The sequence below is a fragment of the Gymnogyps californianus genome, chromosome 2 (genome assembly GCF_018139145.2).
Source record: "Gymnogyps californianus isolate 813 chromosome 2, ASM1813914v2, whole genome shotgun sequence".
In the NCBI taxonomy this organism is placed as follows: Eukaryota; Metazoa; Chordata; class Aves; order Accipitriformes; family Cathartidae; genus Gymnogyps; species Gymnogyps californianus.
Genome location: NC_059472.1, coordinates 70,752,039 through 70,779,898, shown reverse-complemented (window position 1 = coordinate 70,779,898; position 27,860 = coordinate 70,752,039). Strand labels below are relative to the sequence as shown.

At 41.6% G+C, this 27,860-nt stretch overlaps 1 protein-coding gene across 5 annotated transcripts in view; it reads left to right on the top strand.

Moving 5' to 3' along the window:
- The window catches only part of LOC127012593 (poly(rC)-binding protein 3-like), a 67,719-nt gene that overhangs the window by 5,452 nt on the left and 34,407 nt on the right, over positions 1-27,860 (top strand). For 4 of the 5 annotated variants that reach the window (XM_050890794.1, XM_050890795.1, XM_050890792.1 and 1 more), the window contains exons 2-7: positions 8,419-8,442; positions 8,541-8,573; positions 12,371-12,487; positions 18,418-18,549; positions 22,486-22,614; positions 24,784-24,927. In XM_050890794.1, coding sequence (XP_050746751.1) covers positions 8,419-8,442; positions 8,541-8,573; positions 12,371-12,487; positions 18,418-18,549; positions 22,486-22,614; positions 24,784-24,927 — 579 coding nt within the window. The remainder of the gene's footprint in view (positions 1-8,418; positions 8,443-8,540; positions 8,574-12,370; positions 12,488-18,417; positions 18,550-22,485; positions 22,615-24,783; positions 24,928-27,860) is intronic. The other variant, XM_050890797.1, reaches the window with a different exon arrangement.

Genomic DNA, 27,860 nt, shown 5'->3' with positions numbered 1-27,860 from the left:
AGGAGGCTGAGGAGACTGTGTCTAGCTTTCTTCAGACATTCTCATAAATACCTGGAGAGAATAAGTACGAGTGTAATGGAGTGTTGTTATTTTGAGTGATACAAGTGCTTGTGGCTAGAAGTAATGGGACAAAATATTTTTTTGAAAATAAATCCTAATAAGGGAATCCCAAGAGAAATTCCTGGTATTGAGATTTTTATGAGGTTCTGGAAGTCTCCCAAGCAGATTTTAAACATGTCTGGGGAAGAGCAGCACATGTACTATGTAGAATGTATAATCTGCATTGATGGAGAAAAGATATGATGACTGAGTAGAGCTTTTCCTTCCCTGATACCATTTGCTCAATGATATGTTTCTCATAGTTTCAGCAGTAGTGAATTAGAAAAATGTACCTGCAGTCAAATATTCAGGTTTGGACAATACCCTATGAGTGCCTTGATTTTTAGGCGCTAAACTTCCAGTACTTACAGCTTAATTTTAGATGCCCTGAGGGACTCTATCTCCCAATGGTTTCAGCAGGATCAGTGGGTGCCTTGTGGCACTGGAAGGACAGGTTACAGTGGACTTACATCCAGCTTCAGTGGTGACTTTCAGACATGTTGGTGATTATTTTATGATACTATATATAGAATTTTTTACAAGAAAAAGAAAGAAAATTTAGACTCATTAAGGTGATTGCTCACACTTAACAGCTCAAATATAGACAGAATAAAATAATGGAGAAAATTGCCATTTTCATCAGTATAGATAATACAGTTTTAGCATCAGGGATTTCTTTTAGTGGCCACTTTTTTGTGCCTGCTTAATAGCCCCTGAAAGACTGTAAAGCAAGCACAGAAATAATTTTTCCCCATCTTGAGCGTAATGCCCTTCTCCTTCCCCATTTTTTCTTTTATTTTTTACTTATTAAAATATAGAATACAACAAAGTAGCTTTAAGAATCACCTTGTCAGTAATTTAATCCAAGCCGTAAAATGCCAACCAAGCCAATGTTTGTTCTGTTCTTTCTAGTTTCCACGAACTCTGTCAGGGTATTATGAGGATTGACTGTCCTGCCTATTGCTATTATAGTTCTTGTTTTGTTTGTTTGCATTACTGTGGTACCTAAGAGCTCTAGTCATGCAACAAAACTTTGCGTGCAAATACACAACACAAGATGGATCTCCTCTTAGTGTGTTTGTAGTAACAGCTGAGAGATTCTCACTAGCCTAAAAAATCAACAGAAAGGACAGAGGTCTTTTCCCCCAGCCCCTGGGCACTGTATGTCCCCAAAAACAATCTCCATAGCTGAATTTTCCCACTTCTGTCAAACAGAATCTCCTCATCGGTCCACAGCTGTAATGAACTGAGATTGCAGAAGGCACACACCCTACTCAGTGCTGCTGCTTCAGCATCACAGGTGGAGGGACAAGCAAAGGGACAGAACCAGTTTTGGGGTTGTTTTTTGGGGGAAGGCTGGGAGGTTTGGTGTGAAATTAAATGTAAATTGGTTACCCATCTGCTATCAAAAAGCAAATGAGAAATATCCATTGGCACAGCTGCCCAAAAAATGGTAGAAGGACCTGTGGATTCATAACACTGGCATCTCTGTCAGAAAGACCATAATTTGAAGATTTTCTCATACACTACCACATTTGTTAGCATGCGATCTGTCTCAGTAAGGGCTTGGACTGCAGTGCCTTACTAAATTAGGGCTGTTAGCATCAGACAGTGACTACTGAAGCATCACCTAGGAACATGAGATCTCCCATGTCAGTGAGGCTAATCCCACATAATCCCAGAACACAAATCAGACTCTCAGTTTATCTGAGGCAGCCATTTGTTCCCTGAGGTAGACATGTTACATCATGTTTCCCAAAACTGACTTTTCTTCCAGTCTTTGAAAAATGCTGATGCCCCACATGCTCCATGCAAACACATTGTTCAGAACATCTTCATGGAACATGTTCCTGGGGTCTTCCATGCAAGTGTATTCATGAGCTTATACAAGTATTGGCAAATCCATCCTCAGAACAAGGCGAAGAGAGAGAGTTGGGTTGTTATGCCTCTTTATGGATGGGAGAAAGACAACTGCTGCTGGTCTAGAAAACTTTTATCAGTGCAGATGTTGTTTGCCATTGCCAGGATCCCTCCTTGTCTCATGACAGATGTGCTTCCCCACCATGGAAGGCTGTATTTCTTTCCTTTCAATGCTTTTCTAGCAGGCTTTTTTGTTTGAAGAGTCCAGTCCTACTGGACTGGACAGTTCTGCCTTATCTTTGCTCATAGAAAGCAGGTAAGCGTATGCAATCAAAGCATTGCCTGAATGAACTGCAGGCTTTAGGATGTGGCCTGTGCTTTGTCAGATGCTTTGGGGTGAAAGTATATATTCATATATTATTTATTAAACGTGTTTTCCTTCTAGACGTGGCTTTATCTCAGGGCTTCTGTGAGGTTAGTGTTCCATTCGCCCCGTAGCATTGATATTAGAAGCTGCATGCCCCATAGTAATAGAGCAAGGCCTGTGCTTCTCCATTGTCCTGGAATAGCTACCTGTTTTGTTTTGTTTTCCTGGGACACAGTAACTATTAAAGTAGCCTCACACTTAGAAAAATGATGGAATTTCACACATTATGTTTATAGATCAAAGGTTAATCTTTAAATCAAGGTTTGTTACCATTTGTTAAGCCTCTTGTTTTCTTAACATGACTAATTTCTTTCTCTTGTTATTCAAAAGGCACACCAGATAATTGATTAGGAAATAGCTTTCTCCTACAGCCTGTTTTATATCTTTGTTTAGTCATTCGCACCATCAAGAGCCCTGTGAAAGCCTTGGCTCACAGACTTCTCTGCTGCCACCTTTTGTTCTGCTGGTGCTGCCTTGCTCTCACCACCGATGATGCAAAAACTGCAGAAATAGCTTTCTGCTCTTTGATGGGCCCACCACTCCCCAAGTGTTTGTTAAGAGCAAAACTCATCCCGTTCATGTGAATAAGATGTGCAAATAGTATTATATGCTGCGTTTCAGCATGAAAGAAAGCATCCCCTGTTTTTACCATTGCTTTTCCTCAAGTTATCCGCAATGAATTAGGTGGTTGGCTAGCAATACACTTTATTGATACTGAGCGGTTTTCCAGTGTTTGTTGGTGAGATACACCTCTTTTCATTTTGTCTATTTCATTAGAAATGGCATACTAAAGAAAATCATAGTCATAAATCAACTCAGCCCCCCTAGGCTTGGGAATTATTTTCAGGCTATCTGAAGTCAGCATGTACATCTCAAATTTTCCTGGGGTTTTCCAAAGTGACATTGTTGGAGCCCAACTGTGAGACTGTCCTGCTTGAGATGCTGTCACCTGGAGATATGCCCTTTGGAAGGCATTACCTGGCCTGGGTACTCAGCATAATCTGAAACTCTGGCCCCTTTGAAGAATCTCAGGATAGGCACCCCAAATTCCTGTCATTTCTTGAAGGAAAGTTGATCTCTATCTATTTAGTGCCTGTATGTATATATTGACTTCACACACAAGAATATAAATGTATGTATGTGTGTATGCATATGTATCAGTGGACGTAGGCACGTGCACACATGCAGCTTTTCGGAGGCATCCTATTCATCCAGCACAGTTGCTGTGACATATCTGCTTCTCATGGGTGGGTGTTTATATGTTGAGGCCAAGGAGCCTGGGTAGTACTTTTAGCTCTGGCATCACTCTGCTGGGTTGCCTTGGACCTGTCTTTCTCCCTCTGAGCTTTAGTTCCCCCATTTATAACTTCTTTTTTTTGTGCACTGCTTTTCGATCAGCTGTTGAAATGTGATTATATGAAACCCAGTAATTGTTATCATATAACTTATTTTCCCACTGTGTTTATGCATAGATGGTTAGTCAATAAATCAATCTGAAATTGATCATAAATACTTACCTTTAGCTTATATTCCTGAGCACTGGAAAACAGCAAATAGTTCAAGAGTTATTAGTATATTCTAGTAGGCAATTATTTGCTAGGACAGCTAAATCAAACTCCTGTCTGACCTGCACTGAGGCTGAATTTGACATCAACTGTAGCATTCCTCTCACCACGCTTCAGGTATGTTAGTGTGAGTCTAGGCTTCTTCTACTGCAGATGGAGAAAGACGAAACCCTTGGGAGTACACTTCTTCCCTCCTCTTTTAGGAACAAACCATCCTCTGTTATCTCTCTCCCTGGACTGCAGAGGAGGCCGGGTGTCTGGCTTACACTAGACTCCTAACTTTTAATGAACTGATGTAGGTGACAGACATCCCATCCCTTTAGTCTTATGCAGGTAACTGCAGCACAGTTTGGTGTCTGGCAGATTTAGAAACATTTTCTGAAGAAGATAAAGCCCTCAAAGTAACCTTGGCTAGAAATATTGATAAAACTTGAATGTCATAAAAATGATGTTAGGTATCTCATTAAGCACTAAACATAATTTAGGGTGATATAAGAATCTATATGAAATAAATATTGGACTGTATAAAGAAACATTAAAGGTTTGATGAAGTAGCATCAGTAGTTTGGAGAATGAGGTGTAGAGAGTCTTCTGATTTAATCTGTGGCTGAAGCAGGTTTCTCATCATAATTAAAGACATGATCTGTTGTCACCAGTACTTATGGGAGCTTTTCTAGAAACAGCTAAGGCCCCAAAAAAGTCTGAAGTGACCCGTTTAGAACCATTCTCGATTTCTAATTTTTTTTAGTAATTTGTATGGATCAAAAATTCTGGAAAAATTAGGAATATCCACATGAAGTTAATGTTTCTCTCTCCCCTTGCACCCTTCCCTCACATTTCCAAGAAGAATCCCAGCTCCCAGTGCAGGGGGAGATGTGGCATTTGCTTGGATGTTTTGAAACTACCTCCTTATAGAATAAGCTTTAAATTCACCCTTTGAGGAGGGGAAGGTTTGAAGTACTCCATAGCATTACAGTGACATTTGCTAGCATGTTCCAAGGAACTGGTCACTAGTCTCATTGAAATATTTTTTCTCAGTGGGATTCACACTGTTCACTCGCTCAGTTCTTCAGCAGCTTGTACCCTTTGGTAATAACAAGGTGATGATCAGTCAGGTAGAATTCCTGTCCCCACTGAAATCAATAGCAAAACTCCCACAGACTTCAGTGGAACAAGCAGCTTTAGAAACCTAATATTTTATGTTCTACTCTGCTTGTTTAAACACTCCCAATTTTCTTGTTTGAAATGGACCATCTTTTTCACTAGGGCTACAAAGAGTATATTGCTTTTCTGTTTCCAAAGTGAAAGTATCTTTTCCTATTTCCAAGGAAGATATCTTTGTACTTATTAGCCATGACCCACCCATACATTTCGGAAAGAACAGCATCTGTCATTAAGACCCAGGATGATCAAATGGATTAGGACAGTTTTCATACTAAGTGTGTGTGCTTGGTTCATACTAAGTGTATGAACCTGGCCTTGCAGGTGCAAGACCAGGCCTACAGCTTCTAATGAAACCTCAGATATACAAAAACAGAAATTATACCACCGACTGAAATAGGGTTGCTTGCCCATAGCATTTGAAACACAATATGCTTACCCATAGCAAAAGGTCCTTCTACCTCCTAAGAATCTGTCTTATGAAAGAAATTATTTCTGAAAGCTGAGACTGAGAAGAATAGAAAAAGTTTTCAAGGTAAAACTGCTGAATGTACTGAGTGGGCAGATAGGAACTACTAGACATGAGGGGTTCCCAAGGCTTAACATCATTGAGACTCTTACTCCCTGTATTGTTTAATCCCATTCAACAGTTACAGGCAGGTTGGCAGAGTTAGAGGGATAATATAAAAAAAATAGTTAAGATCTTAAGAATTTTGTGGAATGGGTGTCCCAAATTTGTGTCACTTCTAACAAAAAAGCTGCACCTCATTAGAAAGCCTACACAGCCTGCTGGTATGGCTGTCTCAGCCATGGGAAAAGGCATGACCTAAACCTACATATTAAGAGACATAGGATAATTTGGTCACAAGACACAAAACTGCAGCAAGTCTGCTTCATTCATTCCTCTTCTCACAGAGCTGCTTCTTTGCATTATATGTGCAGATGTACAGACGTCTCACAGTCCCAGATGGACACAGCAAGCTTTAGCAAGAACAGTCACACAGATGTGTGACGTGTAAAGGTCTACTGTACATCAGCCAGCAGAACTATAGGTTTGCAAAGCAGATACCTCTGGAAGATTTGCAATGCCTGTCTGGACAACATCTGTTCTCTGGTCAGTCTGTACGTAAGAGCAGAATCCCATCTTGGAAGAGAAGTAGGAAGGAAATAAAAAAGGGAAATGGGAAACAGAAAAAGTAAAGTTTGAAAATAAACCTGAGAAGGGGCCTCACTGGGTTGAGGAACTTTGTGGCTAGTTAGGCATTGACTTCAGTGGGTATAAAGGCCGTGCCTGAAGAATCACAGACCCATGGAGGTTGGAGGGGACCCCCGAAGGTCTCCAGTCTGACCTCCTGAGTCAAGCAGATCCCATTGGAGCAGGTTGCTCAGGGCCTTGCCCACGCTGTGTTTGGACACCTTCAAGGATGGAGACTCCACAGCTTCTCTGAGTGCCTGTTCCAATGTCCAGCCATCGCCATGGTAAAAAATTTTTTCCTCATATTGAGTAGGAATTTGATGTTGCAACTTGCTTTCCTTATTGTACACCGCAATACGATTCCCCCAAGACTTCTCTTCCTAAGGGTGAACAAACGCAGTTATCTCAGCCTCTCCTCATGTGTCCAGTGCTCCGGTCCCCTGACCATCTTGGTGGCACTGCATTGGATTCACTTCAGTGTGTCCTTACCTGTCTTGTGCTAGGAGCCCAAAACAGGACACAATCCTCCAGGTGTGGTTTCACAAAGACAAGGAGAAGGCAAGAATCATTCGCCCCAGCCTGCTGGCTACACTCTTGCTAACACAGCCCAGCATTTGTTTGATCAGGGATGCACTGCTGATGCACTCAGGTACTCATGTTGGAGCTGTGCATTGGGACCCTCAGGACTTTTTCTGCGAAGCCAGTTTGTATGTAGCAAGTTTTTGCCCAGCTTGTCCTGCTGCATGGGCTTGTTCCATCCCAGACATGGGACTTTTCATTTGACTTTGTTCTACTCCCTGAGGTTTCTCTCAGCCCATTTCTCCAGCCTGTCTAGGTGACTCCGAATAACAGCCTTGTCCAGCAGTGTATTGACTGTTCCCCCCAGTCTGGTGTTATGTGCAGACTTGCAGAGAGCACAAAGGAACCATATGCCAAAGTTCTTCATTGAGAGAGATCGTCTTCTCACTGAAGTGTCTTTATGTCTTGTGAGCAGGATGCGAGGAGTTGCAAGCACAAGCAGCTTCATATTATGAGCTTATAAATAACCTTCTGGTGAGAAATAGCTCTTTCAAGGTCACTGCTGGTAGTTCTTTAGTGCAGAGTGAAGCTAGTACCACTTTGTCACGAGTCCATCATTGGATAGAGCAATGGAGGACAGTTTCCTAAATCTTACTCTTTGGACTGTGTTTCAGGATGGGTCAGACTTAGTATATAGACTGGGGAGGGGGGAACTGTATATCATATGTCTGGGACAGATCAGCCATGTGAGACAGTCTTTAACCATTGAACCAGACTTCATAATCTGAGTATTGGAGAGGAGTTTGTTTACCTTTAGCTGGTCTCCTCTCCATCAGATGATTTCCAGTCTGATGTCACACCTGTGTGATTTGTGTAATGTGTCCAGACTATTCATTTTAGAGTTATTAGCTTCATTTTTGCTACCTGTTGGTTTTATTCACCAAGCTTTTAACACTTGGGATGTTGCCAGAACTGCCAAATTGTTCCCCTATTGTATGTTCACAGCCACATTTCTCAGTATTTTCTGTCCCTTCATAGAAGATTGTGGGAGCCCAGTAGCAATCCCCAAATCCCTAAAAAGTGATTAGCAGTTATTGTTCTGGAAGTGCTTAATAGGGAGATTAAGACAGGCCACCAGGTGTTTACACAATAACACTCGGCAGCATGGAAATTCAGCTCTAGCTATTACATGGTGTAAAGAGGGTAAATGCCTGCCCTCAGAGAGATCAGCAATTATTTTTGTGCTTGTATTATATCCCATTTTCTCTAGCAGGTTGTGCAGTTCTATTATTTTTGAACTTTTCATTCCCTGATAGGGGTTTATCTGTGTTTATAGTAGCAGGATTGATCTGTAACCACAAGATCAGTTTCTGTTAAAGGTATTTTTCTTGCACAATCAGTAAGCTATAAAGCCGCATTTTTAGTCCGCCTCTTTGTATGTAACATGGCATATTTGTATACAGCAACAATGGAAGGGGGCTATGCTTCACATTGCAGGTTTGAAATAAGTGATAGTGAAATAGCTTACGAGCCGTGCAAATGCTCTTCTGTAGCGAATCGTATCATTCACAGTGTCTTTTTTTTTGTTTCAGGAGGTTGGAAGCATTATCGGAAAGGTCAGGAAATTACTTTCTCTCTTTATTTTCATGTCAAAATATTGTATATCAGTTCACTTCATCAGCCCAGGCTAACTTTTTTTCTGTTTCTTTAACAGAAAGGTGAGACAGTTAAGAAGATGAGGGAGGAGGTAAGACAAACCTTGATGTCTTTACTTGCCTTTCTTTCCAGCTCAGAGAACAGGGAAATTCAGCGTGTGCAGACCCACACTGCCATCAAGTGGGCAGTTAATTCAACATCACCATTCTTTGCAAGTGGTGGTGTATAAATGTGCTGGCCTAAATTAAACGTTGTTGTTTAGTGTAACCTCCTTATCACCACAGCAGTCTGGAGTCTTTCATTCCCATAGCAATGAGCCTGCTCCTGTCTTATTTCAGGAACAGCTTAGCCAGCATGATTCTGTGCATCAAAACCACTGTATCTTTCTTTAGCATACCAACATCGGTCCTGCACGTGGCTTGGCCTCCTGGTAGAGAGCTTCCAAAATCTGAAACCAAGCATTAGACTGATGCTGCGTAAATTTTGAAGGTAGACACAAGCTTCAGCAGAGCTGGAGCCAGACTTGCATAAGCCAAAGCATCCCTCTACTATGTCTTGGCAAAGCCTTAACTTTTCATCGTTTTGCAGCTGTGAGTAGGATGTAGACAGGGTAGACCTGCACACCCACCATTCACATCCTTTGAAAAGGTTATAAACACAAAATGGCTAACTGAAACAGGGCATTGCATAAACCTCAGTCTCCCCAGTGTCCACAGGCTTCTTTCCCTGCTGCAGAGCAAGCTGTACTGTCTTCAGAGGATTGTGCCCAGGTGGTTACAGACCCACACTTGTCCTGCAAGGCAGTGCATCTTACCTGGAGATCCATGTAACTTTCCTTCTTTGAAGCAAGTGCTAAAAGCATAAGTCAAAAGACAAATCCTACTGTTTAAAACTTTAGGAGTGCAAAGTGTGTAGAGGATGCCTCAAGAAACGTCAATTTGGTTCTGGTAAATCTGCAGTATGTTACTATGTCAGCTGCTTTGTTGTTTTATACACTGATAGAAGGTCTGCAGCAGGGAAATCTCAAAGTATTTGTAGTAAAGAAAATTGCTGAGATCCGTCTTTAAATATACACAACAAGGGAGTTCATTGTCAGGCTGACTGAGTTCAGAGCTCCTTTTTTGATGATAAGAGCTTTCACCCATGTTTTCACACATAAGTACATTTGCTAAGACTTAAAAAAAAAAACAAGAAAAAAATGTTTCCAATATACTAGGTAATCCTGCCAGTTGATTAAACACATTTTAGTTTAATTATTAATTACGATCATGGGCAGATATCTTCGGATATAAATTGCATGCATAAAAGGGAAGCCATCATTGGAGAGTGCTCCTAACTTCTGAGTTAAACATCTTAGAGAAGAGTTATGATCCCTGGTTAGTTTTTCAAGATAAATATCAAATGTTATTCTTCCGCTCCTGAAAACCTACTGTCACGTACACATAGTCACAAGAGGCTTTACTTGTTTGGTTGTTTTTTTAAAATAAAGGAATTATATGAATCTTTATATCAGCACAGGACTAAGAGGCTATGTCCCCACATGATGATAACTTGGTCCTCCTTTAAATGACTACCTTCTTCAGCACTTCTTTAAAAGCAAAGTGCAACTTTATTTTGACTTTCCTGACAGATGCGGCAAGTTGCGTGCCATCTTTATGGAATGAAATGCAACTCTGTCTTGCTCTGTCATTGGGGAAATGTCAGAGATAACTTCGGGCCTAAAGAAAAGTACAAAAACCTCAGTTCTGTGCCCTGCAGTTGTTAACTTCCTACACAAATATGGAGGCCGCCACATAACATTTTAATTGCCGTAGCTGTGCTTTGACCGGTCATCTATTGGAGGAGTAACATCTGTGAATTTTGGCTGCCACCGATCCACAGTGGAGCGATCTTTCAGACAAGCTCCCATGGCTCCAGTTTCAAAGGAAGAGCCGTTGCTGTGCGCAAAGGCGGCTGTGGGACGGGCAGGCCTGCCTGCCGCGGGCAGCTCTGCCTGGCATGGCACCCGGCACGCTCCCTGCGGGGCTGAGTCCCATGGCCCTGGGTTTGTGTGTGCTGGCAGCAGCCCGACATTGCCACCAGCATGAACGAGCCCTTGGCCCTGATCTCCTTCCTGATCCAGTGCTGGGTGTTTGATGAGGGCAAGTCCCACTCAGGTTGGCCTGTCAGAAGAAGTGCCTGCTGCCCTTTCTTACCTATGAACGCTGAGTATGTCTGCCAGCCGAGTCCGTGGCAGCAAGATTTCTCTATTAGTAGGGTTGGGGTTTTTTTTTCTTCTTGTGTTTGGTAGCTGTCATATGGGGAAATATGATATCTTGCTGTTGAGCCACAGTATGCACGTGAATAAGGGCGCAAACACACAGCACATCGGCTGATTTGTGGTAACCCTGAAGGCAAAGGGCCAAATTAGCCCAGGTTGTCTCACGTCTGACACAGGCCCAGATCCTCGAGCGGGTCAGTGCCTGTGGATGAGTTGAGGCTCCAGTGACTTGTTAGGCCGCATTAACACATTTCCATGCCTGAAACCTCAGGGAAAGTGTAGGGTGGGTCTTACCTGAACTGGATGTGATCATTATTGTCGTGGTTTAACCCCAGCCGGCAGCTAAGCACCACGCAGCCGCTCGCTCACTGCCCCCCCACCCCTGGGATGGGGGAGAGAATCAGGAAAAAAAAAACCTCGTGAGCTGAGATAAAGACAGTTTAATAGGACAGAAAGGAATGAAAAACAATGATAATGATAATAATAATATGACAATAGTAATACTAAAAGAATTAAACTATACAAAGCAAGTGGTGCACAATGCAATTGCTCACCACTCGTTGACTGATGCCCAGTTAGTTCCCGAGCCGCGATCCCCCCTCCCAGCCAGCTCCCCCAGTTTATATACTGGGCATGATGTCATATGGTATGGAATAGCTCTTTGGCCAGTTTGGGTCAGCTGTCCTGGCTGTGTCCCCTCCCAGCTTCTTGTGCCCCTCCAGCCTTCTTGCTGGCTGGGCACAAGAAGCTGAAAAATCCTTGACTTAGTATAAACACTACTTAGCAACAACTGAAAACATCAGTGTGTTATCAACACTATTCTCCTACCAAATCCAAAACACAGCACCACACCAGCTACTAGGAAGAAAATTAACTCTGTCCTAGCCGAAACCAGGACAATTATCTACACCAAGATCCTCTTAAATATATTTACATCTGGTTTAGGAGTTTTCTCTGCACTGCCACAGTGGCATAAAGGGGACTAAGTATATCTGAGAGCCATCCTGGCTTGTCTCCAAGACTTACGGTTTTCTAACTCCTTCCAACAGGCTCCTTGCCTTAGGGAGATAGCACCATTACTGTTCCAGTCGTACCGCTACACCTTTAAAGGGTTGTTCAGTGCGTATTAATTGACTGCCTTCACATGAGACACATCTATAAGGAATCTTCTCCACGGTGCAAAGCAATGCCCCAGGCTAGATAGATCAAGCCCTGCCTTTGGGTGTCCAAACCAGAGAGGTGCATCTTTCCTGGGAGATGTTGATGCTCCCTGGAGACAACAACCTTGTCTGAAATTCTGCAGCTCCGGTCCTACTTAAGGTTAACCCTGCAAGAAGGAAGGGAAAAGACTTGATTACACAATTATTTGCAACTTGGAGTTACAGAGGCGCTATTTGCATACTGCGATGAAGGCTGTATAAGTATTTACCCAGACAGAATCCGGCTTCCTGCAGTTAGATGAATTTTTGTAGTGTGATCAGTTTATGCTGAAATTATATGATGTTGGGGCTGCAGTTGTAGGGGAGGGAATTACATGTCTTAAGATATTCCTTCCCAAACTATATCCCTAATCCTACTTAGTTTGCTACCTGGGAAGTATAAATTTGAAAAATTGTTCTTTTTGACAGAGTGGTGCTCGAATCAATATTTCAGAAGGCTCCTGTCCAGAGAGAATTGTGACAATAACAGGCCCAACAGATGCAATTTTTAAAGCTTTTTCTATGATTGCACTAAAATTTGAAGAGGTAAGCAAATAAAATACATTTTTTTCCTCTCTTCAAGTTGAAATACAAACACTGTTTGAATTTTCTCATGTTTGCTTTAAAGTTAAATATGATTTGTTTAATGTTCTATTTAATAGCAATGAAAGTGGTTGTATTTTTATAAACGCTTTTGGCAATAACGCTGAAGAAAAATAATGGGTCAATTTACAAGCTGTTTGATCATATCTTTTGCTTTTTGGAGGCTTCAGGGAAAAGCAATTGCTTCTAGTAATGTGCACTAATGGCAGGAAAAATGTCTTGGAAAATTTCTGGTCCCATTGTGTGTTTGATTTGAAAAGAATAATTGCCTAACTTTTAGCTCCGTTTTTATATGATTCCATTTGGTATTGATGTAAATTTTATATATGTCAAAATGAATATATAACTCAACTAGAAAATTTTTATTTTAAAAACAAACTATATGATTACCAATTACCAATTACCATATTTAAAGCTTGGCTTTTAAAATCAATTAAAATAAAGGCACTAAGAGTAAGTGAGGCAAGAGCTCAATTTACTGTAGAATAACCATTCTGTGCAGGTATGTACCTAAAGTGCTGGTATCTCCTCAAGTTTCATGGACCAACTACAAATAGATATGGTCACCACTTTAATGGGAAACCTCACAGAAAAGACGGGAGACTACAGAACACAAACCTTGGTCACTCAGGAGAGGATTTAACTCCCTCTACTTTTGAAAATCATACGTCTAGTCCAGGTATCTCTCCTGTCCTCTCTGGAGAGACACAGGCCCCTGTAGAAGGCAATTCACCTTCTTCTAAAGGAAAAGCCTACAGACAGGTGGACTGAATCACCTGCAGCAGGAGACAGGGGCTGTGTCTCTCCATCGATGATTAAACTAGAGGGATGTGAATCCCTTTCTTAAGAGTACTTATTTCTCCAAGTCAGTGAGGTTAGCCTCCGCATCTCCCCATAGCACTGGGAGATGCTGGCATTGATGGGAAATGTCAGCGTCTGCCTTTATTTACCCATGGTGATTGTTCACATTTAGAGCAACAGGACTAGAAGAGAGCTTGTGGATCATCAGATGCAGTTGTCTTCTAGCATAAGCAGTATGTCTTGCAACTTGCAACTTCACAGCATGATCAAAAACTAGTTAGATTTTTTTCTATTTCCTGATATTGGATCTACAACCTCAGTTCTCTGATAATTAGACACCTTCTTTTCACTCCTCACCTGAATTTATTCATGAACAGTTTATGCAGCTTTGTTTCTGTGCCAGCACTGGCCATTAGTTTAAATAATTCTTGCCTTTCCATCCCTGAGGATTCCCCTCTTAGACATATTTTTAGAAACTAGTTTTATCCCCTCGCACCCTTGCTTTTGCCAGAGTAAGTGAGCCAAGCTCAGTCTTTCAGAGGATGCATTCTCCGCCCCTCTCATGACTCTAGTAGTCCCTTTCTACCTTTTCCCAGTTACAGTTTGTATTAAATGTATGTGTTAATTGTGGACAGGTTGCAAATGAAGTTCCACAAGGGCTTATTTAATGGTGCTAACAGTCCTTTGTCCTGGCTATCACGCTAACATATCCCTACCGCTGCTGGAAATGCCTCACCTCCTACTGTGCCTGGCAGGTATCCCCAGCTCCTGCTCAGGTGTTTTCAGTGGGAACCTCTTCGGTCTCGGCAGACGTTCCTGTCAGCCTCCAGACAAATGACCCTTTTTTTTATACTGCAAATGTTAATCCCATTTATATTTCGCCAATCCTTCATGGGTTTTCAGATCTTCCTCTGTGATATTCCAATCTTTCAACATGTTGATAAAGTACCCTGGCTTTGTGGCATGGTATATTTTATAAGAATTCTAATTTTTTTTCCTTACCAGTTATTAATGAGGTAATAATGATTTTGAGGTTGAATCCTGCAGAACCACACATGTAATTCTCTCCAGCCCAATTTTAAAACCACCTGTTGTCATCTCCTTCTCAGCTTTACCTCCTACGCATCTTGTACGAATCCCTGTTTCTTCTAGTTTAAAAGGCAGGTTCCTGTATGGTACCATACCCTCCAATCCACAGAGAACTGGAGAGAGCAGTCTCTCTGCTCTCTACATGAAAAACATGCTCTGCTTAAGGCCTCATCCTGAAAAATGCTGAGGGAATCGTTAACAGAGCTAATCCCTGCCAGTTCCCAGCAAAACAAGTACCCAGTGGAAATAACACCGCATTTCTCATAAAAACATCAAACACTGCACAGCATCAGATCCCCACCCCACCACCCAACACCACGTTGTCTGTGAAAGTGCTGTAGCTAGCAATAGGCAAAGAAATCTGAAATTCAGGCATCTGACTGGATTTTATGCATATTTACCCTTGTAGATTTTAGAGGGTAGTCTGGACTCTTCATGTGTGTATTAGCAAAGGGGTCTTGGCACTCTCTGCAGATAAGGTACTGCGGTTATATTCTGAAATATCTGTATTTACTTTTAATATAATTGGTTTCTGGTATATTTAAAAGAACAGCAGTAAACAAAAACGTCTCATATAATCAGTTAGGTTTCCTATCATTATTCCTGTCAATAAAATGAGGTAGCTGTAACACTTTCAAGGCAAAATAAAGTACTGTTTCAGAAATTACAAATGAGCTAGCTACCAAATGTTATTTTTCACGCATATCTTTTTGTTGGAGATTTCTTCAGCCATTCAAAAAATTGAAAATCCCAGAGCAGACAGTGCCTGGCCCAGCTCTGGTTATCACAGCTACCTTCAAACAGAGCAAAAAAGATGCATGTGTGAGACTGATGGTTTGAGGGATTTTTTGGTATTTGTTATGCATGCCCACATGAAGCATTTTGACATGAAGACCTTGAACCCTTAATTTCAACCTTACAGCTATATAGCTGGGGATAAGCAGGTCTAGGAAGACATGGGAGCCCTGGAATGCTTTTCTAATGTTAGCAAAAATCTCAAAATGCATCAGATGATAGATAGAAAAAGGAAAGATCTGGAGGAGTGTTCTCTGTGCAGTTACTCTGCAGCCTTATATTACTCTGCTTTGACAACCTTCCTAATAAAAGTTGATTTTCTAGCAGCCTGATGATGAATTTACAAGCTAGGTAGGTAATTACATAAACAACTAAAGTGTTCACTGCAGAGGAAGAAGGGAGTTGTTAAAAAATGGCACTAACCCAGGCAGACCACTGGAGTTGCAAGAGAGGACATTTTAGAGCAGTGATTTCCAGACTGGCGGCTGTGACCCAAGAAATGCAGCTGTAAGTTCACTGGTGAGTGGGGCAGCTCTGGTTTTGGGTATAAATATGCATAATCCACTGGAAGCATGTGGTAGTTAAGTGCTGGAAAAACCAGCAGGCAGACCTCAGTGGTCAGACCTTCTCCAAATAAAGAAGACAAAGTTTGGTGGAACCCTTGTTCATTTGCAAACATTTATGAAGAAATTGCTCAGCTCTAGGAATAAGGAGGAGAGAAATGCAAGTGATAAAAGCAATTGAGGTGATGCTGTTTTGACAAATACTAACTCCTGCTGCTACCTAAGGTAAATCCTGTGGTGGTCATTACCAAGTGAGGAGCCACCTCACAGACTCGTCATACTTGCTGTGGAAATTGGCAGGTTTAACATTTCATTTAGAAACCACTAAAGAAGAATTTTGATAAGTTTTTCCCCGGAGGTTTGGTAGATTTCTGAGCTGCCAGGTTTGCTTGCCTTGGGAAGCCTTAGACACTGTGACTCTGGGACGCCAGGAGCTAGGGATGCTGCAAGGCTTCAACACTGGGAGCTGGCTCTCCCACCACTTCCAGGCTCCCAGTTACCCCAGCCCTCTTGGCTGAGGAGCAGCCCAGAAAAGCCATGCAAGGTCCGTCTCTAGTGTCTGCCAGAGCCCTGAGGAAATGGATGCAGTGCCACAGAAAGTTAGAGGTTAAAGAAATAGGAATCTTCCAGTTTGAAAGATGACTGTTCTGTGAGAAAGTCTCTAGCCAGCCCTACTTGGGAGCCTGCAGTTCTGGAGGGGACTTTTTTCCTGCTCATTTCTCTTTTCTTGTGTTTTTAAGCTGGACTAACTCCTTTATGCTCTCCATGCTGCTGAGCCTGCATGTTTAGATTTTGCTCTTTTTAAATGATGAGGAGAAAATAAAGAGAATAGTGGCTTCCAATTTTTGTGAAGGCAGTAAATGCAGTGAAGGCTTCGAGGCCAGGCCACACATGATATGGACGTGGGAGACATTATCAGGGTCGTGCTGGGTGGTTGAAGAGGGTTATTTACCTACATCTGGATGCTTGTGTGCCTCCACCTGACACAAATGTGATATATTAAGATGGCATCTCCCAGCTGAAAAATTGGCATGACTTGCGCTTTATTTCAGATACATGGGCGCTGCAAAATTCTGTTATCCCTCTCACTTTATTTTGGATTGCAATCTCTCACTGACACGGGCACTAAACACAAAGTGAGTTACTGGCTGGCAGAGGAATTATTTGATAGCTGTCTTGTGGCATGCAGCAATGCTTCATTCCGTTCAAGATTTTTTTTCTTCTCTTTTAAGCAAAGTAAGGTCACACTGAGCCATTTCTTGGACAAAAGAATGCTGCCATCACAAATGCAGAGGTACTGCAGGAATCAGTGCTGGTGTCACTGAGCTCCTGCACCGGTTCAACAAGGCATGCAGAGTTGTTTAAAGTACTTTTTTTTTTTTTAATTTGTGGTCCTGATCACACAATATAGACAGGTTTTTAGTTTTTTTTAATGAAGTGGTATTCTTGATAAGCAGGAATGTAGGGAAACACATCAGTTCTGTCTGCTGGAACTCCTGTTGCGTCATAAATGAGTTAAACGAATATGAAATGCATGCTTCCTGTTGTTCCTGTCCTAACCTTTTGGGTAGCATTTCTGTGAAGGGTAATGGCCGTGCCATGCCACCTCACAGATGGATGAGATGGTCTGTTTAGCTTGCAGCTGGTGTTAGCAAATGACATCGAGATTCTCATGAGTCCTTGGACAGGTATTATGCAGCTTGTGGCTTTTTTTTGTGATCCTAAGTGCTCTCAACAGCATCCCATCAATCAGTGGGAAGATAAGCTTTATCTTTTCCTCTGTGATGAAGACATTAGAGGGATTGTTTTGTCTTGCCTAGAAGATTTTGAACTAGCAAAATACATTTGAAACAATGTAAACCTTGTGACAAGTAGTATATTGAAATGCTCATGAAAACCTGCAGTGTAGTCTCATTGGATAATGAGATACACGGATACAGGTTACATTACCTGGATACAGGTAACTGCTGTTCTACTGAGCTCTTTGTACTCTGGTTACACAGCTGTGATAGAAAAGATTTTAGAAATTATGTAACACTACAACTACTTATGGATCTGCTACAAAAGAGAAAATAAACCTGGGGGGCAGCAAAATATCAAAATAATCTGATTTTCTCTGCTTCAGATTATTCACAGATTCTTTGTCATTCCCTTTTTTAACCTTTTTTCTTTGTATCAAACCTGACAAGAAATTGCGTGAAATGTAAAGACATATCGTTTAGTAGAAGTGTTCTAATTGAAATGGTGGAAAAGAGACCAAATCAGCATTTGGGGCCTGTGAACTCAAAAGCCTCTTTGTCTTTTCCATCTGCTTCGGCTGCTCTAATGACAGATACCACCTCCTCCTCCTCCTAATCTTGCCTCAGAGACTGTCCTCTGGGCCTGCAGTGAGGACCTGCAATGCCAGACAGCAAAAGGGTTCCTCTGGCACAAGCTGCTTCTGCGGTTCGTGCTTATGGCGTACCACCAGCAGAGCCGGCAGCTTTACCTGCAACAGAAACAAACCACGACTGGTTGCACGCCCCTCAGGTCTCCACGAACAGCTCGAGCATTTGCTCTGAGCCTGTCAGTGCTTACCAGGAATGACATATCCTCCACTAATTCTTACTGACGTTGTGATTACAGGACATAAACGCTTCAATGACAAACAGCACGGTGACAAGCAAACCGCCTGTAACACTGCGGCTCGTCGTCCCGGCAAGTCAGTGTGGATCCCTTATAGGAAAAGGAGGTTCCAAAATCAAAGAAATCAGGGAGGTAAGTCTTGGGATGTCTGCCGGGAACACCGACTAGCTCGGCATCCTACCGCAGCCTTCCCTGCCAGCATCGGCCACTGCACTTTGCTCATCGCACGCGTGTGAGCATGTGCTGAGTGAAAAGCCCGGAAAAGCCTTGCTCTGGGGGAAGCAGGGGTCCAGCACAACTGTACCCTTCTACCTTCCTTGAAGCTAAAGACTGTGTGTGAAATAAAGAAACAGCTTTACAACGTATTAGTCTCTGATGCACAATTTAGCAAAGCAACAGTTTAGCGACAGAAATGGCTCGTCCAGTTTCTCTTCAGGCACAGCCCTCTCCCCAGCAATACTCAGGTGATCCCGAGTTGGAGCATTGCAGCCATTTCCAAATTAGCTACCACCCTTGCAGCCAGAGAAAGGCCCAAGTAGCACTGGGGAGTCCAGGTTAGTAGATCAAATGCTTGATCTACGTTTTAGAAAAAATTTATTTTCATACTCCTTTCCTGTTTCTCCCTAATCTCAGTGCCACAGGTGACCTGATTTCATGTATTCCAAACCCATACTGACTTTTTTTAATCCAGACTTTAGATAAAGGTATTCATTCAATGTGCTGTGCTAGCAGCCACTTTTTCCTTTAACCAGAAAATGCAAAAATTATCATACGGTGCCAGTTTTAATTCTTCCATGCATGACTGTAACAACATAGCACATGCCAAGCCAAGGATCCAATGTTTGTAATCAGTCAAACAAGAAAATCAGGTACATGCTCAGTTATGTAGAGAAAATCTGAATAGGACATTTCAGAAAAATGGATTTTTATTCTGGAGAAAGTGACAGTACTCCTTCTAAATTTGTATTCATTCCAACATGAGATGAGGTGTTAAATATTAAGATAACATGCTGATCAATTTTTTTCATTTGACTATGTCAAAACAGAAGGTTTTGACAGGCTTTACCAAAGTGAAACTTCCTTTTTTTATCTAAAAAGTAGATTCGAGACAGTAGCTTTCAGTGAGCTTTTACGTTTCATTTCAAATGTGAAAAAAAGTTAATGGATATTTTTCCATCAAAGAAAATTTGATCAAATGTCAAAAAGGAGTGGAAAATCCTTTGACCAAAATTTTATATCCAGCATTTGCTATGAAATGCTAGTTTATGGTAGCCTTGGAAGGAAAGGTGATGATAGAGGACAGTTAAGGGTCTCATCCTGTTGACTTTCAAGTTCTTCCAAATTATTTCATGTCGATTCCAACTTGATTGTCCCAGGAGTTTTTTTTAACAAAGTTCCCTCTGAAGGCTTATCTTCACCTTTCAGGATTTGGCCGCTGCTGAAAGGCTCTTTTCTCTCCTTGCACACAGGGAAGTAAAAGCAGCGTGTACCGCTGCCATTAGCTGACAGAGCTGCCAAAAGCTGTTTCAGAGTTTTTGTCGCCAAGCAAACAACATGTTGTTCCTCTATGTGCCTCTTGGTTTGTAAACTGTGTTCGTGAAAATATGCATAGGTTGTCTGCTGTGAACTCGCAGAAAAACAATTCAGAGCCCTGCCATTTGAAGGGGGTCTCTGTGCTTACTGAGACCTGTAAATAAAAGGCAATTACAAATCAGGTATTTTTTTCTTGGAATGCTGTTACTTTATTTTTCATCAAAGAAGCCGGGAGCTATGCCTCTCAGTAGTCCTTATTGTTAAACCACCTTTTGAGATGTGGGAGAAAGGAGTCACTTGATGACACCGAGGGGAAGAAAACTTTATTTCTGTGCAGATGTTAGGGTCATAGGAAACCCTCTCTCTTTTTTTCTTTAATCCCAAAAAAGCTTTGTCAGAGAGCTTTGTATAGATGGGAGAAGATACTTGTGTGTTGAAGTGCATTTTCTGGGTGGAAGGAAGGTGTTCAGTTTGCCTTGCACACGGGACTTTTCTGGACAGCCACTGGATTGTCAGTGTTTGCAGCAGTTTGTGTCTGGGTGAGTCAGAAAGCCTGCCGAGTGGTTACACACTCTCGCCCTGGCAGGCAGCCAGCGAAGCCAGGCTAAAGCCTTGCCACTGGAGAAGGCAGAGCTACTGTCAGAGCACATGGTCAGAGGCAACCTCAGCCATGAGACATGATTTCTCTTGGTTCTCCAGATCTCTTCGGTGTCCAGGAGAACTGTCAGGCAGCAGGAATTCAGGTGATTTCTTAGTTGTGTTAAAATAGGAGCAAGCGTGAGTGTGAACCGTGTGCTGGTGAGTGCTTAGATCTAGGTTTTACAGCTGTCGATACTTTGGATTTGATTTTAAATATTGGTAACCTCATCCAGAGCACTGAGTAAGTGCTTTTAGGACATAGGTTTTTAAAGGTGAGATTGGTCTGTTGGTCTGTGTACATTAAATGGAAGTGATTATTCTGGTGAGCACAGTTTCAGAAGCAATTACCTACTAGTCTAGTACAAGGAAGTAAAAGGATAGTGTTTGGCCAAATAGGTGTTTTGATAAGGCTAATGTAGCAAGAAGTCACACTGCACATTTTCTTAAGCATAAGGGTAATGGACAAAATATTACTCGTTTTTTCATTTCTGACATAGGACCAAAGTCAAAAAATAAACAAGATTGGCACTGGAAGCAAGTGCATAAATGACTGCAGTATTTGGCAGAGTATTTTGGGCTAGAGGTACAGATACCCAGAACTGTACGTTAAACAGCAAATACGATCAAACAGAAAAAAAAAGGAGCATCCAGCTCGAGATGTGGTCTAATTTCATCACTAGACAACACACTGAGTGGCAATTGCACAAGGGATGGTCTTTTGTGTTCAGTCATGTACCCAGGAACAACATGTAGGGTTGCAGTACTATTTTCAAGATAAGATTACAAAAAAAAAAAGAAAAGAAAAGCATGACTGATTGATCAAATTATGGCAAAATTCCAAAGCCTATTATAGAGCAAGGAATTGATATTCTGTCCTTAAACACCACTAGTGAACAGAAGATGCAATCAGTAATTTAATCAGTCTTTGGAAAGAAGAATAACATGTGTTGTATGTAACCAGCAGGAAAACAAATTAACTCCTTGCTGACTGACACAAAGTCAATGGTTACTGAAAATACTTTTTTTAAAAAGCCCAAAATATTGCATTGCAATAACAGTCAGGAATAGATTTTGTTTATAATACGTGAAAGTGCTAACTCAATATGAAATGCCTGGGTTTTTCTCTATTGACTGAAAAGGTCTTCCAGGATGTTTGTGAAATAATGCCAGGGATTGTTTTGGCCTCATGTATTTTTTTCTTTCTTTGGGGTTTTTTTTTTGGTTAACTAAGATACATTAGGGCCAAGATCAAATTTTAAAAAAAAAGAAAACAAAACTGGCTCATTAGCTCCTTGGGTTCATTAATAAGCTAGAAGTTGATGATGTGCATATATTTAATCAACACTAATTATAATTCAGAAGTGCTTCTGTACCATCCTGAGATATTCCAGAGCATAAGGCAGCCCCAAATTTCATCCAGAGACACAAGTCAGCCATCAGTGGATTAAAGAGCCATTAATCTGCAACTCATTTGATTAGCAGACCTTCTTCAGTTATCAGCATTTTTTTCCTTTCTTTTTTTTTTATTATTGAAAAGTACTTCATTTCACCTTTTTCATTTTTTAGTCAGCATTGCAACTGTCTGTCTTTGAGAGGGTTAAAAGACTTGTCCTGAAATTCAGGTCACAGTTTGATTCATTAACAGCTACTGAGGACTAATCTTCCTAGGATGGGAGTGTTTGCAAATTGGCTTGAACAGGCAAATCCATGTCCTGCCAGATCCCAATAACCCTGTCTGGGCATGAGTTTACATATGCGCTCTACCACGTATCTAGCAAAGAAAAGACGAAAAGTTTAGAGGTGCATCCCCTCCATCACATCAGTGAATCACTGGCTTTTGAGAGGTGCTGTTGCCTGCCCAACGGTGACGCTCTCTTTGCTTTGTCTCTGCTCAAGTCCACAGGAGCCCAGGTGCAGGTAGCAGGGGACATGTTGCCAAACTCGACGGAGCGCGCAGTGACTATATCAGGCACTCCCGACGCCATTATCCAGTGCGTGAAACAAATATGCGTCGTTATGCTGGAGGTAAGTGAGTGCTTGGCATATCACCTCTCACTTGGGAGATGCTCAAACACAGTATTAATTTTCAATTGCCCTGGGTTCCCCAGGGGTGCTGCCTGCCCTTCCCGTGCCAGGGATTTCAAGAGGACTCTGTTAGACTGTGCCTCTCCTGGTGTTTGAGAGCCTCTCACAGCAGGGTTTAGCAATCAAAGACCAGGGCTGTCATGACACTGTCAAACAACAAACCAGGTCCAGCATGGAGCTGCAGCCTGTTCTGCAAGAAAAGCATTTTATTCTGATGCAGAATAGGGCAGAAAACATCTAGCTCTTGTTTTAAATAGAAATAATTCTGACTAGCGTAATTTAGATTTACCAGGACTTTTTGCTTCCTTAGGGTCAGGTCATTGCATAAGGCCAGAATGTTTCATTTTGACAGCAGTTTTTTAGCTCTTAGATGAAATGATACAAAATTAATTTATATAAAAATCTGGGCATTTTAACCCTTGCTGAAAATGCCCACAATTTCGTGCAAGTACATTTCTCAACTGATTAAGTTGAATAGAAGTTTGAAAAAAAAAAAATGCAGCAAATCAAAATTAAATATTTTCACCTAGTAACCATAATTTTTGACAAGGAACATGAAACATCTCTGCTTTTATCACATTTTCTGCTGGAAAATTTTCTGTGGTTTTTTGTTTTCATTTGGTTTTTTACCGAAGTCTAGTCAAGAGCTGTCTCCTGATGATCTCTGACACCCTACTGTTCTGTTATTCTTTAAAGAGGGGAGAAACAGTGGAGTATTTGAGACAGCACTATAGCTATTGGCTGTTCAGAAGTATGCAATGCATCAAAATGACATACAGCCTTCGCATCAAAATGTCATACAGCCTAATGCAAATAAAAGCATAAAAACTAATAAATCCCCAGTGTTTTACTGGGGAAAAGTGACTCTTGCTTCAGTTTTTGCTGGACTACTGTAAGGAAAGAGTTTCATTATAAAAATGCAAGAGAACAGAAAGATAATATTAAAAAGTAATTTTAGTTTGTTAGAGATGGAGTACGTGATGGCAATAGTTATCAGCTTTGTGAATACAGTGTAGTCTATTGTCCAAGTGACATTAGTGGAATAAATAGTTATTTGCTAAAGAAGATGAGAGAAGCCACTTCTCAAAATCAGAGAGACACAGTCCTATTTTCCCACAGGTAGAGCCACTTTTTAAATAACCAGTTCTGACATAAGAAGTATGTAATTTTAGCATTAGGCAAATCACAAGCAGCACTAGGAAGACACTGGCTTAACTACAGTTTGCTGCTTCAAATGTTTAAGAAAATGAATGTGCTCTAATTTGCAACATATATTTAATTTGGCAACAAACACTTTCATTGACATGAAATAGCTAATTATATGATATTAATTAATGGAAGTTATATTGTTGTTAACTTCTTTAGTTGCAGTTAATGCACTGAAATCAGGGCACCATTCTGCTAGGTGTTGCACAGACAGCTTGAAACCTTTTTTACAGACACATGCTCCTGCTTTATTTAAGAGGAGAAAGTTAGCCTCGGTCAGGGGTTTTCCCTTTGGGTCCTTGCCTTGGGCTACAGGGAACAAACTCCCTTCCCATGCATTACGAGGATCGTGGTTATGCTCCTGCTGAAGCCGGGAGGATTTTTCTCCCATCTTCCAGCTCAGTCAGACGAAAGGCAGGATCAGGCTTGTCATTTGCAATTGAACAGCTGACTTAATTGAGTTGGTAAAACAAGAAACCTTGATGTGTAACAGTGTAGGAAAGATCGATAAGCAGGAGATGTGCTCTGTGTTAACAAAGCGAGAGCACAGGCCGGACTCTTCCAAAACATCGACAAATTTCAAAATTGTGCCCATGTTTCCTGAAATGCCTTGACATGCTTAATGAAGCTTCATAGCTTCATCTGATGACAGCGGTAATGAAGCTACAAGTGCCAGCACTGCCTGTTTCAGCTGTGCAGTCGGGACCTCGGCTCTTCCCCTCGAAGCCCGGACAACCGGCCTTCGGCTTGCTTTTGGGCTGATGGGGTGGAGGGCAGGGTGGGGTGGACGGGACTATATTAGCTGCATGCCTTGTTGTCTGAGGTGACCAGGACAAGGAGTGATTTTTTAATATGAGCTCTGCTTCATTCTGCATTTTGATCGCTTTGTGTTTTTGTCTGCAGTCCCCACCCAAAGGTGCCACCATCCCCTACCGTCCCAAACCTGCCTCTGCACCTATCATTTTTGCAGGTGGCCAGGTAAGAGCAGACACCATTTTGGCTTCAGCTGGAAACCACACCGTCTTGGCCCAACCTCAGCCAGCGCCTGTTAGTTTTCAACTTTTACTCTTTTTTGCCTGGTATAGTATTGATGTGCTTTGTCTACTCTGTGTGCTTACAGTTTGCAGGAAAGGAGAACACTGCATTGCAAACTTGACGCAAAATTGTGATGACTGGTATTTTACCAAGATTTAAAACTAACTTCTGTAATTAAGAAAAGTTTGCCCTTCTGCAAATTGAGAGGTGTCCAAATCAGATGCTCCCTGAGTGGGACAAAACTCCTTATTGTAGGGGTTGGTTTTTTCACTCTTAACTTGCAGCTCCACTAGCAGTATAAGCAGTTTTGTCAATTTTCAGAGATGATCGAACAGCAGGATGTCTCTGCTCATGAAAGGCATAATTTTTCTCTCATAGTTTTCATATTTTTTAGGACCAAATAGTGCGTTTTGCAGTAAAAATTTACACACATATAATTTCTGCTGCTTATAGTCCCTCAGGACCAAGTAGCAATGGTGTTCTGAGGTTACAGGAACTACATACATGCAAGTGTAGACCTTCCCAACCATGGCGTGCAACAGCCTGACTGATAACACAAGAACAGCATTCCTGTTTCTTTTTTATATAGTGAAGTTTTGATGACTCCCCTTTCATCTTAAGCTGTATCAGTCAGGGTTCTCATCTGCCTTTAAACCCCCGTGTGCAATGTGACTCTTACTTGTCTTTTGATAATGCTCTGAAATGAGTCTGCAACTTGCCACTGAGACATGGCGGGAATTTGCTCTGCCATCATTCATTGCAGGGGCAATGCAGTTTTAATAACTGATGAGCCAGCAATGAACTCAGGTGATATGTACCCCAAAAACACCATAGGAGGCCCACAAGGGGACACATATAGCCAAAAGGCTAAAAGCAGCACTGCCCACATATGCGCAGTGGTGGAGGAGTGAGATGCTGCAAGTCCTGCCCAACTCAAGGGGAAATTGATCTCCTAAATCTGGCCTAGAGGAAGGCAGCCATCTCTCTACTTGGGATTCACGTATGTGAAGCTTCTCTGGCTGGTGGGCACCCCCAGCCAGCCAAATCTTTTCCTCAAGATGACGGCAAGGCCTCTTCTTAAGTAGTTACCCAGTGGGAAGAGCCACTCACCTGCATGGTGGAACATCTGCAGGCAGGTCCCACCTCCCATCCCATTAGCCCAGCCCAGGTCATCACCCTGTCATGGGGTGTGGAGTGTAGGCTGCTGTGCCAGAAGCCCTAGAGACCATGTCTCACCCCAGTAGGCAATTTGGAGGTCATACGAGAAGCTGGACACGGAGTTCCTGGTGGGGCAGAGGGCACAAGGTGCTGCTGGTATTGTTGGTGGTATGATGACCGGCGCCACCACCATCTGCCGGTTTGTAAGGAAGCTCCTGCACATCTCAAGCGTACGCCAAAGCACCGTTGCTTCTGCAGGCCCTTGTAATGAGCTTTCTCTGAATTTTTGTCTGAGAGTTTTACCTTCTACTCTGCAATGATACATTGTGATGTATATCCAGATTTTCATAATCTGGATGTAGGAGCTTTCAATTCCTGGTGTTCAACCTACCACTCTTAGTTGTCTTCAAAATAAGAAATCTGCTTCCTTAGTGACAAAAGTTGAACTGAAATTTAAAATAATTTGCCAGAAATAGGTCTGTGACTGAAAGTTCAGAATAATTTACTCCATATATATAAGTTTACACTGCAGTGCTTTCCTTTAAGAAATATGTGTGTATATAAGCAGCAGCCCATGTTACCAGTATTGTAATTGCCACTACCTTCAAAGACTGTCTCTGTATATGATTACTCAAAACTACTGAAACTGTTTGCTAGAGTGCTCTGAGCAGTTTGTATAAATAATTGAAAGTGTCCTGTTTTAAGGTCTAATAGCTCTTATCTTGAGTTTTATCAGTTTAAAAAGTGTTCTCACTTTTCTAATGCAACCTTGTTGATGTGAGAAAGAGTGTGAGAGACACTTTCTGTGTGCTTTGAATTTCTGTATGCTCTGACTAAGCAGACTTTTTAAGAAAATGCTTAAGGTGTGTTTGGGTGTCAGTATGGAAAGACACTTTAACCATGTTTCATAAGTGGGAATTAATACTGAAAATAAAATTTTATCAGCAGTGTTAATTCCATCCCACCTTTTGGTTATGCTATCAGAAGTTATTTTTCCATTCTAAATTACATCATAGCTATCTTGAAAGGTTTTGAATTGTTTAATGCTTGCATATCAAGCAACACTAGCAAAATCAAATTTCTCATTTTCCTTAACAAGTTGGGGTTCTTCTGCTTTAAGTTTTGCTTTTAATTCTCTTGTGCTTCTTCGATACTGTGTTGCATGACAGAACTAAAAGGAAGCTGAACACTGTCCTGCCCTGCTCTGCCCCTTACCAACATTTAGCATATGCAACGGTTTAAAAAAAAAAAATAAATCCAGCACTCCTGCCTGATGGAAACAAATTGGAAATTTCTACCGGCTGTGCTACATTGCTGTTTAGACGGGTAGTCACCAGGTACAGCTTTGCTTTATGTCTCATAGCAGTTTTATGGTTTAAATTGAGGAAGATTTGTAGACCAGGTCATTCCTGCTGTTACTAATGTCAGTATGTCAGTAGGAAAGTTGCCCTTGACTTCGATGGAAGCAGACCCATAGCTTATGTCCTTAGTGAAACGTTGCAGTACAGATGTCTCAGTAGCCTCTACCAGTCTTGTACTTAGTATGCCTCAGCCACAGAAGGGCACAGTTCCTCTGCCAAGGGGTAAAACAGTCAAAGACAGTTTTTCTCAACCTAAATCAATCAAATGACCTTTTGGGAGCCTAAGAAATGAAGAGCTTTTTTTTTTTTTTTACTGGGAAAGAAAATTCAAGACCCATCTTGTCCATGCTACTTTGATGGTTTTCATTGACAACCAAATAAAAGCTAGTCTGAGCTCTGAATGGTCATTATTTTTGTTATTTCTCC